This window comes from Rhamphochromis longiceps, linkage group LG23 (genome assembly GCF_057381845.1).
Source record: "Rhamphochromis longiceps isolate RC_006_pf linkage group LG23, R_longiceps_female_GT1.1, whole genome shotgun sequence".
Taxonomy (NCBI): domain Eukaryota; kingdom Metazoa; phylum Chordata; class Actinopteri; order Cichliformes; family Cichlidae; genus Rhamphochromis; species Rhamphochromis longiceps.
Window position 1 is genome coordinate 1,665,329 of NC_140578.1, and position 20,181 is coordinate 1,685,509.

Sequence of the window (20,181 nt, forward strand, 5' to 3'; positions counted from 1 at the left end):
ACCTCCGGCAGAACCACGCTCAGGGAGGGGCCACCTTCATAGACTCACAAAGACTACAAAGTTATGAAATCAACAATGAATGGGAGCAGAAACAGAAGTAAACCTGTGCAAAACTCACCCACAACAAAAAACAGACTTCCATGTAGGGGGAGCTGGAGACAATTTACAGGTGTGTGCAAAACAATTCATTACTTGGAGAAATGAAAGTGAAGACCATTTCACAGAATAAGCTGCATTTGACTGTTCAGGTATGACTATATTAGAAACTTACTTTGACACAGAAGGAAACACAACTAAGAATCAAACTATGTTAAAAAAGGAGACCTTGTTGTATGCTTGTTTTGACCAGACTTGTATCCTACACGGTGAAAAGAGCCTTTAAAAGTTACCCAGGACACACTTTGTGAGTTGTTTTCAGTGAAAACAGATAAAACATGGATGGTATCCGTGTTTAGGTTTCAGGTGACTCTAATTTAGGGGGGAAAGTGCAGTTTTATTGAAACTGTGATAAATCCAATAAAACTGATACCCAGCAATTGGGGAAAAAAAACAAACTCTGGTGCTGGTGTCACTTGGGTTGATATAAAGTTGATTCGTTTGCAGTTTTTAGACGAAGCCTAAATGTGTTTTTCAGCCCTGCTCATTATGCTGGAAAAGCAAAGGCCACGATCTTCAACACAGCCCTGCGTGTTTTGGAGGCCTGTAACTTTAGGGATGGGACTTCAGTGAATATGGTAAAGTTATTAAAAACACAATCTTCATTTTCCCAAACTTGGTTGGTTTTATGTTGAATGAGTCTTTTTTTCCTTTAAATGAAAACGATTCACTGATGCAGTGAGATGGATCTCCAGCTCTTCTGCTAATTTGCAGATAGCTTTGCAACAATAGCCTCACGACTGCGCCCTAAAACAATGTGACAAACAAACATCAACACCTCTGTTTGGTCGCACAGTCGAACATTACAGAGAGATTTGTTATCCTGCCGTCAGCACTGTAACATGTGGGAGCTACTTCTGCACACCCTAAATTAAAATTGAAAACATTTCACATCACATTCCTTTAGAAACAATGAAAGCTTTATTTACAGTTTCAAATTTCATTTAGTAAACAAATATATACTATGTACATATTTGCAAAGTAAACAGTTTTTTTTTTCCTTTTTATACAACAATCGTTAAAGTTACCGTAAGTGTGGGTCAGATTGGACAAACAGTATATTTACACCCATAAAAGATTTGTACTAATTTTCAAGTGCACTTGCAGCACACTCACAGCACATTATTATAAATATTCAGGGAAATCTAATTCGACTTGTTAATATGATACTCAAACATCTTGTGCCTACTTTTTACAGAGATCAAACGGCAGGTGCTGCGTCTCCTGTGAAGACCTCGGACCAGACGATAGGAACGACACCGCTACACCAAACAGCTTCAAGCTACTTGAAGGCTGAGTTAATCTACAGACTACAGCTGAGGTCTTAAGCTGTTTGGTCCAGACACACAAAACAATAAGTACAACCAAGTACTGCATAGTTACAGAGGGGAACTTAGCTTCCACCAACATACAATCAATTGAAGAGGACAAAGACGGAGGAGTCGCAATAAAGCCTTGCAGAAAACGTTTCTAAGATACTAATCATGTCACCAGACTTTAATGTCATATAGCATGGAGACTGGTATGAAACGTTTTTGGTCTTTTCCTACATTATGTACAGTTTGAACATACACCTCAACACGTATTCAAACAGCATCAGGAAGGGGAAAAGAAAAAGACTCAGTTTAAGGTCACTTTAGCTCCAAGCAGTCAGTGAGAATTAACAAGCTCTCTCATACATGCCACAATGAGTTTCTACAGTTTGTTGGATCAAAGCCACACTGACAGTGGCACAAAAAAAAGCCCTTAGATACAGTCCTACGTGCTGAACCACATCAGCTCAGTGACTCACACTGTGCAGCCTGTCAGCTTGAGCCACTTGTTCCTGATACAGTACATCAATAACATGACTCAACACTGTCTATATGCACAGACACATGGGCTGGCCTGATAAGAAGCAGGTTAGACGCAAACATTTCCTCGGGCTGAGGCACAGAAGCAAGAGGAGATTTAAAAAACTGTCCAAAAAAAAAAAAAAACTACACAGAAATATCTATAAGGCAGAAACTGAAGCGCTGGTTAACTGGTCAGAAGAAGAGCAGCCTTTGTAGGATCCTTTATAAAACGGTAGTATACAGCAGTTTAAGGGAGACATTCGAAGAAAATAGGTCCAAATGATGCAGAGACATCAGGAAAGTCAGTTTGAAACAAACAACTCAACTTGAAAAAGGCACTTGAACTGAATATGGAGTTCGACCACTTCTGGCTACTTTGTGATGCCTCGTTTGAACTGGTCGATGACTCGCAGCGGCCGTGGTTTTACATGACAGGGTGTTTATTTTAGGGCAAATGTTATGCAAACAAACCTTTCAGAGAGTAAATAATAAAGAAACGAGAACCACGGGTGTTTTCTCAGATAAGACGAAGTAAATGGACCGTAGGACAGCTGAGGCTCAAATCCAGCATTTCGGTACTGTCCCGTAATGTAAGTGTAAAAACATCAGCCTACTGCAGTTGTTTCTCTTCTGTTTTCGTGCTACACACTAAAGTGTCGGTTGCGTTCACACCTACCACATAGAGAAACCAGTTGATAAGGTTTCTCTGTGTGGTCAACACTGTGCTACAATGTGAACATGCTTCCTAAAGTTAGCATACAGCACAGAAGAGGAACGCACTGTTGACCGACTGGACAGCTGTGGCCACAATAAAAAGTCACACAGTTTAGACAAACAGTTTCAATCGATTATTAAGAGAACGACTTTAAATATTTAAAACACATTTCTCCATCTTCTCTGCCTGGATTCTCCTCCCTAATGTATTGCCATATTCACATTTTTTATTTGTGCTTTTACAACAATGTTAGACTTTCTTTACACAAAGTTTAAAGGAGCTCTTCTCTGTATGTTTACTTACAAGATCATTTACAATTCTGAATGTTCTTTGTGCCTCTAATTAAACATTTTCACGCAATAAATAACTAAGGAAGCAAACATGTTTCATAGACTCTTTGAACTCAGCGGTCCAACACAGCAAAGTCTGTCCAGATCTGATCAGAGACCAAGTGTTGCAACTCTAGATTTGTAATACAGCACTGACTATTTAAAGCCCCAACTCTCTGCTTTAAAGGCATTTGATGGTCTTTAAACTGTAATGGCTGAAATACTTTTTCACAGACAGAACGTGGAGCAAGCCTTTAGTAAACCTGCAGTCAAAGCAAACCATGAGCGTTGTGAGCCAAAGAGTTGAATTTTATCATTACTGGTAGGCAAATCACTTGACCCAATGCCAACTAAGGAGGTGCTGTATTTGCCAAAGACCAGAAAGTGATCTAAAAGTCCCCGTAAACAAGCAAGAGCTACAGCGGTTAAGGCAAACTTACAGAACCCTGCAAAGAGGACTGTGAATAAAACGAGCTGCAATTACCCCCCCAGATCACTGGGTCTGGATGTGAAACCTACAAATTAAAGCTTAGAGTTGGTACTTTAACCTGTTTAGTTTCAATGTGCTGCATTACAAAGCCAAGGCTATAATGTATCACTGTCAAACCAGACTGCACGTTATATTGCTCATTTGTTGTTCTACTACAATTTTTGAATCCACATATATACACATTTACCTAAAGATTTACAATTCAAAAGAATTATCTACTACTGTTCTGAGTGGATGTTATTCCAAAGTCCACGACAAAACGATCACTTAGCAGCATTCATGGACCTTCGCATGCTTGCAAATGGCACAGTCCATCTCATCATCATCAACAGTCTGCAAAACGGCCGGTCCAGGCGAGAGCTCAGACTCGTGTTAAGGTTTTAGAGGGCGGGATTGCTCAAGAGGCGTTTTGAGCGCGACCGTTGTCGCTATTACAGTCAGCTGATGCGATTCAGCGAATGAATGTTGGAGAACTAAGGACAATTTGTTTAGCTGCGAGGTAATACTGAGACTGAAGGCATCAGAGGGTTGCTGTTGGCACATCAGCTGGTGGAAGCCCGAGCAGCGACAGTTGGCTGGAGTTCACCGTGGTGGGGAAAGAACAGGATTGAGCTAGAAGTTGTAGTTTAAACTCAAGCAGAACGCCATCAGGAGAGCGTGTCTCTGTTGGCTCTCTTGTCAGAAATGAGTGTGAGCACATTCACTGTGTCCTTCAGTAAAGAATCGAAGATGCTGTCTGCTAGCTGCATTTTGACAAACAGCTCGTCCTCGTCATAGTTGACCCACTGGGCCTCCTCCTCGTGGAGTTCCTGAACCTGAGAGAGAGAAAAACTGGTTTTACTACAGAAGCACAGTGACTGACAGCTGTCCCTATGACAAAGAATATATAGTAACGCAGTAATCTTACTACTATGTAAAGTAGTCTGAGGTGACAAACACCGTGGTTGGCACCACACAAATAACATCAGAGACATTTCAGGGAGCGAAGATAAAAAGTTAATGTTCTGTGTTTATGTAAACCAGCATTTGGTTTGTCTGTTATCCTGGCTAAACATTAAAACATAGCATGATAAAGAGCTGAAAGACTTTACAATAATTTCTTTGCTTTCTTGGCACAAAAGGGGAATAAATAAATTAAAAACAAATAAAACAACTGTTTGTTTTAAATATCTGCCCAAAACCTTCGTCCGAGCACATCTATCCATCTGGACCTTTCCTCTCAGGAGTCATTTCCATGGAGCCAAAAGGTTCCACTGTTTGTGTTTCCACTTTGGTGAAGGCTCATAAAGATTATCAAGTCAGCCTGCTGACACAGCTGTTGCACAGGACCGTGGAAAGCAAACTCTCGTTCATGTTCTCTCCTTATAAAAACTTAGCAATCAGTCTTACTACTTCCCCCCCAATCTCTTCAAACACACGTCTGTGTGACGGCCGGTAAAGAAACAAACACAAAGCAGCAACAGTGGACTCGCTGCTTATAACCTGCCCTGTGGTAACAAGCTGCACCTCCTCACAGAGAACTGGACCATAGCTACTGTAAAACAATCAGAGTCACAGTGTCTTTATTAACACCATTGTTTGGCTCAACCACTAAAGCAAAAAATCCTCATCAATCCATTTTCACATCTTAGCATCTCTTTTCTATTTATTCTATCTGGTTTCACATAGTTTCCTCTGAGAGGATAACCACATTTGTGTATGTTCCCACCAGGTTAATCCCCTCTTTTGATTGCAAAATGAAAATGAAGACCCCTAAAAGTAGAACTTTCTCACATTTTCATTTTGCAGTTGTAAATGAGGGAATTAACCTGGTGGGAAAATGGTTTAGGCTTTCCAAAAACCATCTGACAGTTCCTGTTGTGGAAAATGGCCTGTGTGGAGCACTTCTCCTGCTTAAAATTGCTCCTCTTCTCTAAAGACATTAAATGAACCTGCACCACCTGAAATAAACCATCGCAGTATGAAGCTTTTCAGGCAGATTATGTTCAACTTCCTGTAATTTTAATAAATCATTAAAGACTCTAATCTGCAATGCATGTTTTCCTAACTCTAAGTAATCCTATTACCTCTTTAAAGCTGTTGCTGTTATTTAGTGGAAATAAAATCATTTCTCATGTGTTTACTTCTAAAAATGAAAAAGGCAACATTTACAAGATGCTCCGTTTGGGCCACAGAGAAATGCAAATGGCATTCGGGGGCCTACCAGTATGTGATCGACTCTGTCTCGCTTCTTTCTTCCAAACTTGAGCATCTTCTGCCAGTCGTTCTTCTGGTTCTGGTCTTTTGTCAGACCATAAAGCTTCAGTACTTCTTCTGTGATGAACTCCTGAGAAACAGCATAAGGGGGACAAAAAACATGTTAGTCGCGATGCTGGATTTGAGTGACTGTAAAATCCTTATTAAGAATTTCTAATTTGGTGGTCAAAGGCCACTAAAAGTAATGCTCATGAAAAGGATTATAGAACATAAGTCAACTATGAAACAATTTCACAAAAATGTAATTATTTTATAGTCAAAAATATCAACAGTCAACATCACTACAGCATCATTATTGTCACTGTTCAACAGTTTCTCTCAGTGTTGCTGCCATCGTTCTTTTACCTGGATCTTCTTGATGTCTCCCGGTGTCCTGACTTTGTGAAATGAAGAGGACTTCACTCGACGCGGTTTGACCCACTGAGGCTGATTAGTATTGGGGTCTTCAGCATAGATCTCCTGAAGGATCTCCCACGTTAAGTCATACACAGCCTGAGAAAAGAGCACAGGTAAAAATATGAAGTACTGTATGAAATTTACATAAATAAAGCTTCTCAAGTAGAATAACCTCAATTTAGGTGGTTTAGCCCAAAGCCAGCTTTGGAGCTTTAAAAACATGACTGACATTTTCATGGGTCCACACGTCTTATTTATACCTTTCTGTAGCTGCGAATGGACAGCGACTCCTGGTTCTGGGTGCTGTCCTCTTTGCCAAGGTATTCTAGTGAAGGTTGTGGACTTAGCAGCTGCCCATGAGTGAGCGTTCCCTTGTTCCCGAGGTCAAAGCTGTCCCAGAGCTCCCGTGTGGCAGCATGGACCATCTTCTCCACCTCTACAGCTGAGTGGGGTACCACCATGGCAGGCTGCTCAGGTAGTTTAGGAGGCAAGGGGAGAGGCAGCTCCGGTCTAGGTGGCGTCTTTACCTGGGGTTCTCCACCTGATGACGGACCCATTTCCCCCATAGCTGGGCCAGCTGATGAGCTAGATCTCCCAAATCCCGCTCCCAGTCGTGCCTCTTCCTCTTTGAGTTTCTGCTGTTTCCTGCGGGAGCTAAGGCCAAAGTCTTCATCAAACCAGTCCTGATCATCACCGAGGTCATCGAGCAGTTCACGGCTCAGTTCCAGCTCTGCTAGACGCTTGGCGAGCTCTTCTTGACCAATGGCTCCTAACACTGGACTCTCCTGTGTTGAAAAAGTAAAAATAAAAAAGGACAACATCAACATCAAGCTTACATTCAATTCTAGATTTGCATAAATATTAACATCTGATTGCAACATCACACCACGAGGCCTACAATAAGTTTCGGTTTTGCATTTTAGTGTCAATTTTGCTTACAAATATTTCACAAAGGCTTCAGCACTGACCACCAAATTCAATGAAGTCTGTCAATATAAAGTTGGACTTTGGCTGAACAAATCCCGAGGACAGGCTCAAATAAACAAGTTACTATCTTGATGTCATCACTGCCAGCGGTTAGCTGACTGCTTTGAGCTTATTATTATTTTTATCCACAACTCATTACAAAACAAAGAAGCGGAAATTAAATAATCTGCTATTAAACGGTTAGACTCACCGGTCGGTTACACAGTTCTGGAGAGGACAGTTCCTCCTTTTCAACTGGGAGAAAGAAGGGGAGATCATCTTTTTGATCCACTGTAGATTTCCATTTTTCTTCTTCTTCTTCATTTTCACCAAACAGGTCTCCATTCATCTGCTTGGCAGCTTCAATCTTCTGCTCTTTCGCCCTTTTAATTTCAGCACACTGTTTAAGAGCGTCTTCCACAAAGTTGTTGACAAGCCTGTCTGCAACTGTGTCCAGAAAATCCTTGTCCTTTTCTTTCCTCTTATCATCATGTGACTCTACGTCTTCTTTTTCAACAAGGGCTGTAATCTCCTTTTTACTCTCCATCACCTGACCTGTTTTATCCAAGTCAGAGATGATGAGAGTGTGCGATGCATCTTCAGAATTCAACATCATGTCCTTAATGTTCTCATCAGAAAATTGATGTTTAGATTCTTTGTGATGTTGTGAATTGAGCTGGGGCCTGTCCCAATGTGGATCCTGGCTCTTGAGAACAGAGCCATCAGTTTCCTTCTTATCATTTGACCCAGTCTCCTTGTGAGAGGTCTGTTCATTTTCCCTGTTGAGATTTTCTTGCATTTGGAAATTGTCTTCCTTAGTTTTAGGTTCATTTCTATCTTTATCTGACAAGTCATCAAAGAACGAGTCCTCATCTTCTGTGGTATCGGTGTAGAGCTCAAACTTGTCTGGGAGGTGTGAGATTTTGTCTGGTGGAGCGAATATACCATGGCGCTCGTCACACTCAAAGTATACTACTCCATCGTAAGTGCCATTGTTGCTCCCTTCAGACTTGTCCAGCTCAACCCCTGCCCAGAAACCATTGGCGAAGCTGGTTGGACCTTTGAATCGCAAAGTGCCGGGCTGAACACCACCAACAAGAACTCGGTCTCCAATGTAAAAATCCGGCATTTCATCTATAACAGGAGAGAGGGGGACCTGCAGAGAATAGATGGTTGGTGAGTGTCTGGAATTAAAGCTCTCATTGTCCCGTTTAAAATCTACTGCCTGCTTATTGAGATCCAGCAGTCTTCCGGATTTATGGCTAGGCACACTGATGCCAGAATGGTGACTCAGATCTTCAGCTATTTCTTCCTCTACAACTTCATCCGGGCTGTCAAATGCCAGGCCCCTGCTAGATGCGTCTTTTCTTGAACCCTTGATTTCATGGGAGGAAACGTGGGAGGTCTGAGACTCAGCCTTGGAACTATGATGTTCTTCCTTGGATGAAGAATCCACTGATGACTCAAAGTCATCGTGATAACCATCTGCTACTGGAGAAGCCTCAGTGTCTTTTATGGAAGCCTCCTTCATTGAACCAAAAGCATCTGAGTTTGGGGATTGGGCCTGGTCAACAGATGCAGAGCTGTAGTTTTGATGCGCTGAGGTTTGGAGGTCTGCTACCGCTGAATGTGGCTGACTAGAGGCAATAACGTATGGCTGTAAAGGTTCCTCTACATCAGATACTTCACTCTGCTTCATCTGATTTCCCTGTTCAAGGCCAACAGTTGATGAATGTTGTTCTTCTTCATCCACAGAAGAGGAAACACATTTAGATGTAGGCAACCTCTCCTGAGAGTCAAGTCTGTCTTCATTTTCCAGTTTTAGAAGATGCTGAGTTTGTTCATCCTCAACTCTGGAGCTTATTTCCACCTCCAGCTCTTCCTGAATATCAGATCTATAATCAGACACAATATTCTCATCTGCATGTTCTGACTTGTCTTCTGTGGAGTGCTGCCTAATAAGATCTTCTGTAGACTGATGATTCCTCTGTCCTGAGGTTGGACTTTCTGGGCTGCCGGATATTGCCACACCCGGAGTGACTCTTTGAGGCGCCTCAGCAGACACGTCTCCAGGCACTGAAGTGGATCTACTTAGATGTGGCTTAGGAAAGGCATCTGTCATAAGAGTTGGGAGAGCCGCATTATTACTGGAAAATATTTGTGAAAACACATTTTGAATAAACACTCCACGTATTCTATTTATTATAATAAAGTATTTATTATGATGACTTTAAAACACTCACGATGATCTAATGATGCATCAATTTGTGTCCTTTCAGACTCTGAGATTTTGATGAGTTCAGACCTGAGAAACAAGCATTTATTTTTAACTGCACACCATTCATTTGAAAATTATGTAGAAAAATATCATTATTATTCTCTGTACCTGTGTGAAGATGGAAGATGCTCTAAAACAGAGTTGGACTCGTTGATCTGGGAGTTGGTATCAAGTGTTAAGTCTGGCTCTTTGTTAAGGTCTGCCTTAGTTTTCTCAATGAAGTTGTTATAGTTCTGTAAAATCAAAATAAAACACAGAATGATAGCAGAGATAAGAATACACGCACAAGTAAACGTCCATAGAAGAAAAGAAATTATTCAAATCTAACTGGATGTTTAAATGTAGTTTACACATCATGTTTACCTCCAGCTGTTTCAACAGACTCGCCTCCTCTGCCTTCAGCCGCTCCTTATGTCGCTTCTTCTGCTCCTTCTTTAGCTCGGAGGCCATTAACTTACGTTTTTTGAGTTCTTCCTTGAGCGCCTTGATACGGCTCTCTATGTCACTCTGGTCTGAAATGGTTTCTAAAGAAAAATGTACATGACAAATCACAACTACAATGTGAAAATGGTGCCAGACCTCTGATTAGCAACGGGTAATCCAACCTTTAGCCCACTCAAACACTAACACATTTCTTTGGGGATTACTGTACATTTTCTTTACCGGGAATGTGTAAAGTTCATTTCCATAAACACACTGAACAAAAAGAGTATTGAAAACATTTAAAAAGTGACCTGGAAATGAATAAAGCACACTCAGCTACAACACGAGGCCAGCACAACAGTTTGCACTGGTACGATAAAGTGCAATGCAAAGAGTTCCCGTCTCCTATCACACAGTTAAGCTTGTTAGGGAGCAGGGAAGTGGTTGCATAATGCATTTCTGGCATCATCACATTCTTCCTGCCTACACAGCGCCAGCAATATAGCTGCATTATGTCAGCTGTCTGCTTTACCCATCCTTTCGTCTCTAAAAACTGTCGGGAAGAATTTCACACTCCAAAAGCGTTATAATCTCAGCGTGGGTTTTGCACACTAGTAACTCACCAGACTGGGTGGCCATTGGAGGGTCGGTGGGCTGAGTGCAGGGGCGGATAAGTGTCCGGGCGGTGGAGCGGAGCTGCATCTTTGTTTTACTGCTGCCCTCTGAAGGAGATGCAGCAGGGCTGTGGCTGCCTTCAGGAGCATTAGACTAGATGGGAAGACAGAGGAACACTACTTCAGGACATGTCACATGACATCACAGTCAACAGATCGTATGCTTACATTAATATTTTACAGTCACAGTAAATTAAGTAAGGCTTATGAACCCTTTTCCTAATCCTCAAGAAGTACAGCAGAGGAAAAAACGCAGCTATAAGATTCTTTCTCCTGTACACAGATGTGTGTTCAAAACCCCAAAAACTACAGTGAGTATCAAAGCAATTAGTTGAAACAATAAAATACAAAAACGCTAAAAATACAAAATCCATTACATGCAGTTGACTTGCAGGTGATTGTGATGCTGAAGTGAAGTCCTGGGTGTAATTTGCAGGGCTGCCCTGGACAGAGGCCAAAGTTATTTCAGAGACTGAGGCAGGTGGAGCCGGTCCCTCCGTGTGCATACTGGACTCAGGTGTCACTGACGAACAGTCGCCCTCGCTAACATCCTCTGAAAAATGAAACAAATCAACATTGTTATGTATTTTACTCTTACTCCCACACCACACTGTGTATTTTTTAAATCCCATTACGTTGTTATTTTCCGGTTAAACCATGTTCTACACTTGAAAATAAGAAAATTCGGCAGCTTCACCTTTCTCGCTGTCAGTTCTGGGCTCTGAGCTGCGGCGGTGACTGAGGTGGGAGCTTATATCAGAGATGTCCTTTTCCTGTCCCTCTGACACGTCAAGATGATTGTCCCGAAGTGTTTTCTGGTCCCATGCAGCCAGGGCCTCTTTCTCCATCCTACGGACCTCTGCCTCCTCCTTGTCCAGTTGCTGCTTCCATTGTAGCAGCTCTTCAGCGTGGTGACGTCTTTGCATCAGCTGTTGTTCTCGTTTGGTCAGGAACCTACAGAGGTGGATGGAAAGGAAGAAATGGGAAAGAATAAAGTGATGAAGAGGAAGTGGAAGAACGGTTAAAAAAAAAAAAAAAGAGATGAGAATGGCAGAGAGGAGGAAGATGAAGGAAGAGAGTTGAAGAGAAGCAGTACAAATACACTGAGCATTAGAAAAGGTTAAATATGACCTGCAGAAGCAAGCAAACCCAGAATCACCTTGACATTCAGTTATTACTGCAAACTCAACTCAAACTTTTGTCCAGCGCACACAGAATTAAAACACACATCCCACACATGCCCAGAATAATCATCCAAATACAGATATGTACAAGTACCCATTATATACAATAAGTGATGAAATGTCCCTTAGGAGAAAAGAGGAGAAGGAAGATAATAGTAAAGATGTCAGATTCATGCATCAGATTCAAACCCAGGGAGCAATAAGCATAGTCACACACACACACACTAAGCAGTTTAAATATGATTTTTTTAAGTCCTAAGAACAAATTCTTCAGTCTCCGAGTGTTCCTTTACGTTCCTCCACCTCCTTATATATCAGAATAACAACTCAAAGAATAGTTTTGTTGTCTCGCAAAGCAAGAAGACCGTTTAATTCTTCAATTCAATGTATATCAGGGACACTAACACGTACAAATATCTGTCAAAATAAAGCGCAGTCAGGTATAGCTGTTTTGTAATATGGTCTCCCACAGCTATGGGTGCCATTACAGTGCAGTATTATTTAGCCTTGATCTAATTTAGAAGCCTTTCTCTTGACCTAATTTATACTGATGACAGCCCAGATACTAAAGACCGAGACTGGGGAGATTCTTTAGTGCCTTCCCAAACTCTATTAGAGCCAATGACCATCTGTACTTATTATCCCATCCTATGCAACAGTTACATAATAAAAGCGCTAGTTAAGATTTACTGGGCTCATTAAAGAGATAAACCACTCCATCTCTGGTCTTTTCTCTGAAAACTCCTTTACTTCAATGTCACTGTGCGGTTTCATTTCCAAACATTTTATTTTGATAACTAGGCTGCAGCTCTCAGCTAGAAGCCACAATGTAAAGAATAATTTCCACTGCAAATTTCGCTAATTCATTCCAAGAGGCAAGGAGGAGGGAAAGAGTTGTAAATTAAACATGACACAAATTAGTGAAATCCCAGTTTTAAGTCTGAGATTCCCATCCAGCAAGGAAGGCTCCTACTAAATAACATAACCTTTGACCATCGCAAATCAAAAGGTTTCTATTTCCCAATTTTCCCTCGTGTTTATTGTTTTACACTCGACCAGTGTGCTTTAATACCTTCTCTGGTAACACTGGATTTTTTTGTCTTGCTGATGCCACAAATATCAAGGACTAGAAAAAAAAACATGTTTAAGGTTAGCTTATTTCAGTAAAGCAGCTTTCCTTGGGCACTTTAAGCTTTCATCCAAACTCTGTCCCCATGAAAAAGCCCATCCTGAAAGTTACAAACCTTGAAATATCCCAACAAAGAACCTCAGACATATCAGCACACATCATTCACCATCCCACCCCACCAAGGTCCCAGTGCCAGTGGACAAACACAAGCATGTTCCATGGGGTGGGGGTGGAGTTGAGGCAGGGCAGGGCAGGGCTAGGTGCATAGGTAGAGAACACTGTACAGTACCTGACCAACTGCTTGTAGATAAAGAGCCTGAATTTAGGGTGAAGGTTGGGAAGACAGACACTGAGGGAGGCCCAGTGATGGGCCGTGAACACAGAGAAGAAGCAATGGACAGGAGAACAGTGTCTACAACACACAAGCACGCAGAGACAAAGTCAAAAGAGCCACACAAACGAGGATACATTTACAGCGCACACGCAGACACACGTACGTAATGTAAAGAAAACAGAACAAGACGCAGAGGAAAGAGACAAGCAGAGAGAAAGGGAGAGAGTGATGTGAGAAAATGTCGTTTTATCGCACCCGAGGTGTCAAGCTGTTACGTTTAAAGCACCACTTCTCATGTAACAATCCTTTTATCAACATTTGACTCAGTGTGTGTGTTAAGGTAACCTTGAGGGTTTGTCAGGATGTCATTACCGGCTAACCTGCTTACTGAGGCAGTTATGACAAACTAATCTGTAACTACGACAGTCAAACTAATTAGTGTTGGTTAACACCGTTAGGTGAAGTTGTTACTGGGTATTTTTGTGCAATTGCTTTTGCCATTGTTAACAAAACAGCAGATTTGGAGAACAACGGGGAAAAGGTCATCTAAATGGTCCGATTATATTAAACTATATTACCTGCCTGAAGCCTGTAACATTATACAACAAAACCACAGTAAAACTGCTCAGATGTTTTTTGTTGTAAGCCTTTATTTGAAGAATTGAAGCCCTAAAAATTGCTGAAAACGGGTAATGGAAGGCTGGTCTGTCACTTATACGCAAATTATAAATCCCAGAACAATTCACACTTGTTTGTACCATCTAGATTTGAGAGGCTCTGCAGTCAGCTGACCAAAGCTGGTGACCAAGTTTAAAGCTTTAGGTGACCTACAGCTACTGCAAGCCCATGGCCAATATGAGAGTCATTGGGTGTAATAAACTTTATGGAATACACGGCATACATATAACTGAATGTTGCAGTGCTAAGGTTAAATGGTACTGTAAATATTTAGGGTCTTTGATTATTGTCTGATGTTCTTTCTTTCTTTCAAACATATGAGTAGGAGAGCTTTTTACAAAGTAGCTTATATGAATCGAAACTCAAAGATGTACTGAGGGAGTGTGTGGCTGCTCGTCTAAGCTAAAGAGACGAGCACTTTAAAACAGCAAGAGAAGCACGCCGAGCAGCAAGAGAAAGATGCCACTGTTTCAATTAGTGCTAGATAAGGTCTCCCACAGTAAATGTACATCTCTGCTTTGTATCCTGTCAAACTAGAATTAAAAAGAAGACATTTATAAACTACGATACCTTTTCTTTTTAATGAAGCTATGCTATCCAAGAACATAGCACTAATGGAGGGATGTCTTTGCAGCCACATACTAAAAGCAATTCAGATTTTAATCAAAGTAAAACTAAAGTTAAGTTGAAAAATAAATGAATACATGAATTCTTATCATTCAGTGGGAGGGTTGTCAATAAGGAGACAGCCAAGCCCAGTTAATCCATGAAGATTAAATTAACGTCCTTACTTTTCATCCATGTGAGAGCGCATCTTCTTGAGCTTCTGCATGATGCTGCTAGTCTCACTTCCAGAGACAGAGAGTGAGGGAGAGGGGCTGCGGTTATCATCAGCATGCCTCATATCTGGGGAAGCTGGCTCAGACCCTGGGGTTTCTGACACCGGGGTCTCCTAGAGGATGATCGACACACGCAGAAAGATTGAGAATTAACAAGGGAAAAAAGAAAAGAAATGAGCACACCAACATGTCTGGTTGAATGTACGCTTTTTTCCTGTGTTTATTCAAGACTACCTGTCACGAACAAAGCATGAACTGAACTGAAATCGCCTTAATTCGCTGGTTCTTCTGCAGGAGCTGATAAATGACTGAGCTACTTACAGGAGGCGCTTCAATCCCAGCACACTTGAGACGTTCCTTCAGCCTGAGTGTTGAGTTTCTCATCCGTTCAATCTCCTCCTGCTGTTTCAGCAATAGCTGCCTTTCCTTCCTCGCAGCTTTGTTGGCCTCCTGAAGTCGCCTGATCTCAGCCTGAGAAAATGAGCACAGTGAGAGAGAACACTGCTTAGTAGCAAAAGTTAACACCACAGCATTCAGTGAAGCTCCCTCAATGTAACTGTGCTTTTGCCATCCACAGTACCTGCTCCTGCTGCAGCTTTAAGAGAAGGCCTCTCTGCTTCTTCCTGATTGGTGGCATTTTGTCATCCTCTCCCTTATCTCTCAGCTTCTTCTTCAGGTGCTCTAGCCAGGCCAGCTCTGTTCTGGTCTTCTCCTTGAGTGCTTTCTGGCGAAGACGCAGCAGAGAGCTCTGGTGCTGCAGTCTTACCTCCTCATCTTTCATGTACTGGCGAACCATGTCCATGGTGAACTGGGAAAAGCTGTCCTGTCCACCAGAGAAGGCTATGTTTGAGTCCTGTGACTGCAGGAGAACGTGAAAATGAGAAGACAGTGAGATTTAAGAAGGAAGAGAAATCATAAGTTCAGTAAGGAACAGGTAAAGAACAAGTAAAAAATGATTTCAGTTACATAGCTGCATCAACTGATTGTGCTGGCCAGTGTTTGGACTCTCACCTTAAAAGAATTGTGCAGCCCCGGTCCTGAAACCAATGTGCTGTGATTGGCTCCATCATCCTCTGACTCCTCGTGGTGGCGGGATTTTTTCTCCATGGTTCCCCGGCGATGTGCCTCTGATGGCAGAAGAGAGCGGAAGGAACGCTCTTCAATCTCGTCTTCTGTCATGGACTCGTCAAACTTGAGCGAGTACTCTGTGGCCACAGATGTACTGTCTCCTGAAGGGGCAGAGACCAAAAGAAACTCGGGGTGAAGTTTTGGGGGGTTTTTTTAGATAAAGATCAAAGGTGGGCATCGTGTTTTTATATTTTCCTCTAACAGTGATGATATCAACATCTGACTGTTTACACGGGGAAAAGAAACAATTTAAATGCATGTCGAGTTTTTAACTTTTACCTTTTTCATCCAGTACAGATGGAATACTGTCACTGCAGACGGAGTCATTTGCTGCTGCTGCTAGAACTTCCTCTTCTATGGAGCTGCTGGCTGCTTCCTGTTTTGGCCTTTTCTCGAGTCCACTATTCCTCCATTTCCCCTCTATGGCCTCTTTTTTCATCTGCTTCTCATGGTTTGATAAGTGATGTGATGGGCTGTGTTGGCTGCTTAAGGCAGATCCACTGAGCGAAGGGAAAAAAGGCATATTGAGTGGGTTTGTTTCAATTCGTATTCCTCAAATATAATGAAAAAAGAAAAACCTGCAGACATGGCACTGCATAAAGAGACTGACTGGTACCTGAGATTCGGTTTCCTGAATGATAGCGAGTCAGAATGACTCGTGCTCAGTGAAGACAGCGGCTCCTCTGACCTGGTCCTTCTGTTTGATGGTTCACTCTGAAAGCTGTAAGAGAACAAGATTTTAAATTTAGGCCTTTGAGGTAAAAGGGTTGACAACACTTGGGTTGTTACCCTAATGCATGTCCAACTAGTTGTTTAATATTATTAGAGATAGGCTTAGCTGTGAATATCTGAACAGTTCAAAGGTGGGTCCAATAGTGAAACCAGTTACAGCTAGCATGTCAAAAGTCTGCCACAGCTTTGCAGAGTCATGCCGACAGATAGAATTTTTATTTCGAACATGCAAATATAACTGAAATAACAAAGAAAACAAAAGTTAAAAATCGTCAAGTTTTCATGTATATATCCATGTCTACAGAATGTGTGTGCTCGATGAGGAGTAGGATGAAGTTTAGACTTTTCCTGTTCTACCCCCTTATTTTAAATTTCATTGCTTACAAATCCATACCCAGAATTCAACATTATTTGATCCATACATGTTTAACTATGTACAAGTCTAACACATGAACATACACAAATAAAACCATTTTCATCACGTAAACCAAAACAACAACAAACTACATTTTTACATAAACTAAGCACCTTGTGTTTGACACCAGCTTAATCTCTGAGCTTATTTTATATCTATGTGACAAACACCTTAATGAACACTTAAGCTTGGGGTCCTCTGGACTTGATCTGTGAAATAGATCAAATGGTAAATGGCCTGTATTTGTATAGCGCTTTACTAGTCCCTAAGGACCCCAAAGCGCTTTACACATCCAGTCATCCACACATTCACACACTGGTGATGGCAGCTACATTGTAGCCACAGCCACCCTGGGGCGCACTGACAGAGGCGAGGCTGCCGGACACTGGCGCCACCGGGCCCTCTGACCACCACCAGTAGGCAACGGGTGAAGTGTCTTGCCCAAGGACACAACGACCGAGACTGTCCAAGCCGGGGCTCGAACCAGCAACCTTCCGATTGCAAGACGAACTGCCAACGATCGCCCGCATCAAGGCTCAGCACCTCATGTGATAACACGAGGTGAAGGGTAATCTTCAATTCGTCAAGCAGTTCCCTGCAAAAGCATTTTTGCTTTGCGTGCCCATCGCTGTTACGAAGGATATAAAAATCAGAAACTGACAGGAAAGTGAGTGTGATCGTTTGGAGTGTACCTGTCAGAGTCTACGTTATCCTGTCGATGCTCCATCGAGTAAGTGTCATTTTCTTTTCTTTGCTCCACTGTGGAGGAATCAGTGGCAACAGGAGGGACAACCACAGATCCTGACATCTGCGACCGGACTAGTTCTGTCATCTGATGAAGTAAAACACAATAAGGCGATCAAAATGTATGACCTCGTCACTCTTAGGCTGGATGTTATGCTTTTTCTCTTCTTCAACAATCAATTAGCTTTTGCTGTACAATTAGGACACAGGCTTTTTCCAGGCAGGGAGGAGGGAACTGATTGCTAACCTCTTTGATGTGTCGGGCAGCATCGGCTGTGTACTGCGCTGCCTCGGCCTGTTGAGTCATCATCTTAGTAGTTGATTCCTGGAGGCCTCCCAAAGTCTTTTTTTGAGATGCTGCCAAGGTTTCCTGCAGTTCTATATGAGCCTGGACAAAACCATATACATACATATACATTACACAGACAGAAAATCAAAGCGCTCATACGTTGGAAATTAAAAGGTTATAAAGCAAACGTTGAATCTATTATCCACAAATACATAAACATTTTGTTGGTTCTTGTGAGCTGATTGTGTGCAGTACCCTGGCCACTCTCTGCCTGTTTTCTTCCAGCTGTAGTTTTGTCTCAAGAGCTTCTCGTTCAGCCTTGATCTTCAGCTCATAGAGCTCACGTTCATGGCGCTGCTGCTTGGCCTGCAGGGTCAAAGTTCACAGAGTAGGTCAATAAAGTGTAATACAGTAAAACAGCAGGTAATATTCTTGTTTTCACCCCAGCTGGTGCTGCAACTAATACAACATTTAGAAATAAAAAGAAAACTTAAAGAAAAAGATATTTAAATACTGACCTGTGTTCAAAACATCAAATCATATTTCATGAGCCAGAAAGATTATAGAAACTAAGTAACTTGTAATCCTTTGAAACTTCTGATAGGTAAAGATTAATGCCACAGCTAATATATATCTCTGTCTCTCTTCCACAGCATGTCTTTATCCTGTCTTCCTTCTCTCACCCCAACAACAGCAGATGGCCCCGCCCCTCCCTGAGCGTGGTTCTGCCGGAGGTTTCTTCCTGTTAAAAGGGAGTTTTTCCTTCCCACTGTCGCCAAAGTGCTTGTTCATAGGGGGTCATATGATTGTTGTTTTTTTTCTGTATGTATTATTGTAGGGTCCACCTTACAATTGAAAGCACCTTGAGGCGACTGTTGTTGTGATTTGGTGCTGTGTAAATAAATTTGAATTGATCTGAATATATATCATCACATTAGTATTTCATAGGAAACATCTCCTACTTTACCTTGAGCATTTGGGCCAACGATGCACTCTCCTGCTGTGCCATGGACACACCCATTAACCTTTCCACATCCCCCAACTGTCTGAATGACTCCTCAATTGAGTCCAAATAATGGAGTTCTGCTGCCATACGCTGCTGCAGGACACCAGGTGAATACTGTAGTTCACCTGGGAGAAAGCAGAGACGAAGGGAGTTAGACATAAATAAAAATAGATAAAATAAATAAGCAAAAGAACTTTATTTTTACCAGTGGACTTGGTCTCTGCTCTACCACCAGGAGCTAAAGTGCCTGTGTTCTGGTTGGACGCATTTCTCAAAAGCTCATTGGGAGATTCTACTGTTGGAAGAGACCGGGGGATTGGAGAACTAGTAGAGGAAATCAATCTGGACCTGCAATAACAAAGCGATGAAACATCATCAGTATATGGGGTTTGTCAATGTAATAGTTAGCAACATGTTTTAATACATTATTTGATATAGAGAACAGAAGGGGAAGTGGGAAAAGCAGGCATGCGATATTTTTACAAACTGTTGCAAAATTGACATTATGAAACTGGCATTACATGTACAAGATTGTATAAATATTTAAATAAGAGTTTCAAATATTCACTAGAGCATGTTTTACAGAAATGGTTGCCTATTCTGAAGAACAGGAGCCGAATGGCAAAATGATAAAGAGCGAGACAGCTCGGGTCCAGCAAAGGTGAGAAAGTGAGAAAGAAAAAGGCGCTGCTGTGAGAGGTCAGAGTTATCAATTATGAATCGTTTCTTCAGAAAGAAGGAGCGTCTAAAAAATAATAATACTTTCTAAATCTGTACCAAAAAAAAAAAAAAGCAGACAGTGGCACTTTTTTCCTTTGATCAAAATCTGCACAATGACATGAAAGCATCTTGTCAAAAGTCAAAATACTACAGAGGGTGACTTCCCTTAAGAACATTTTTAACTGTTTTTGTCTTACAGAGTTAAAGAAAAAAAAAGAAAAGTGCATTACTAATAATAAAAAGTTTATAATTCTCTCACAAGTTTCTTCCTTTATTGTTGAAGACACACAGACCGTGCAGAATCCCAAGAATCTGCCACCTGGGCTTTGGAGTACCATTAGGGGGCTCAAATATCACTGCTGCACAGTGGGATTAGAAGGAAAACAAGTCTCTTTCCTTCTCTCTGGGAGCAGGCCCAAGCGGTGGTGAAGCTGAATGACCCGATCAACAACCCTGTGGGCCTCC

General features: G+C 41.8%; 1 protein-coding gene across 3 annotated transcripts in view; it reads right to left on the reverse strand.

Annotated features, from left to right (window-relative positions):
* Positions 1–1,054: 1,054 nt before the first annotated feature.
* cep350 (centrosomal protein 350) overlaps positions 1,055–20,181 on the reverse strand; it is a 34,868-nt gene continuing 15,741 nt past the window's right edge. Inside the window, exons 16-38 of one of the 3 annotated variants that reach the window (XM_085397357.1) lie at positions 19,202–19,344; positions 18,958–19,121; positions 18,246–18,356; positions 17,949–18,089; positions 17,650–17,789; positions 16,427–16,531; positions 16,090–16,310; positions 15,694–15,911; positions 15,263–15,541; positions 15,004–15,153; positions 14,635–14,795; positions 13,121–13,243; positions 11,216–11,472; positions 10,911–11,071; positions 10,468–10,612; positions 9,785–9,945; positions 9,530–9,654; positions 9,387–9,448; positions 7,355–9,258; positions 6,438–6,962; positions 6,127–6,273; positions 5,729–5,851; positions 1,055–4,340 (exon numbers count right to left, since the gene is read on the reverse strand). In XM_085397357.1, coding sequence (XP_085253483.1) covers positions 4,173–4,340; positions 5,729–5,851; positions 6,127–6,273; positions 6,438–6,962; positions 7,355–9,258; positions 9,387–9,448; positions 9,530–9,654; positions 9,785–9,945; positions 10,468–10,612; positions 10,911–11,071; positions 11,216–11,472; positions 13,121–13,243; positions 14,635–14,795; positions 15,004–15,153; positions 15,263–15,541; positions 15,694–15,911; positions 16,090–16,310; positions 16,427–16,531; positions 17,650–17,789; positions 17,949–18,089; positions 18,246–18,356; positions 18,958–19,121; positions 19,202–19,344 — 5,734 coding nt within the window. In that variant the 3' untranslated portion in view covers positions 1,055–4,172. Of the gene's footprint in view, positions 4,341–5,728; positions 5,852–6,126; positions 6,274–6,437; positions 6,963–7,354; positions 9,259–9,386; positions 9,449–9,529; positions 9,655–9,784; positions 9,946–10,467; positions 10,613–10,895; positions 11,072–11,215; positions 11,473–13,120; positions 13,244–14,634; positions 14,796–15,003; positions 15,154–15,262; positions 15,542–15,693; positions 15,912–16,089; positions 16,311–16,426; positions 16,532–17,649; positions 17,790–17,948; positions 18,090–18,245; positions 18,357–18,957; positions 19,122–19,201; positions 19,345–20,181 lie in introns of all 3 variants that reach the window. The other 2 variants (XM_085397355.1, XM_085397358.1) reach the window with 2 other exon arrangements.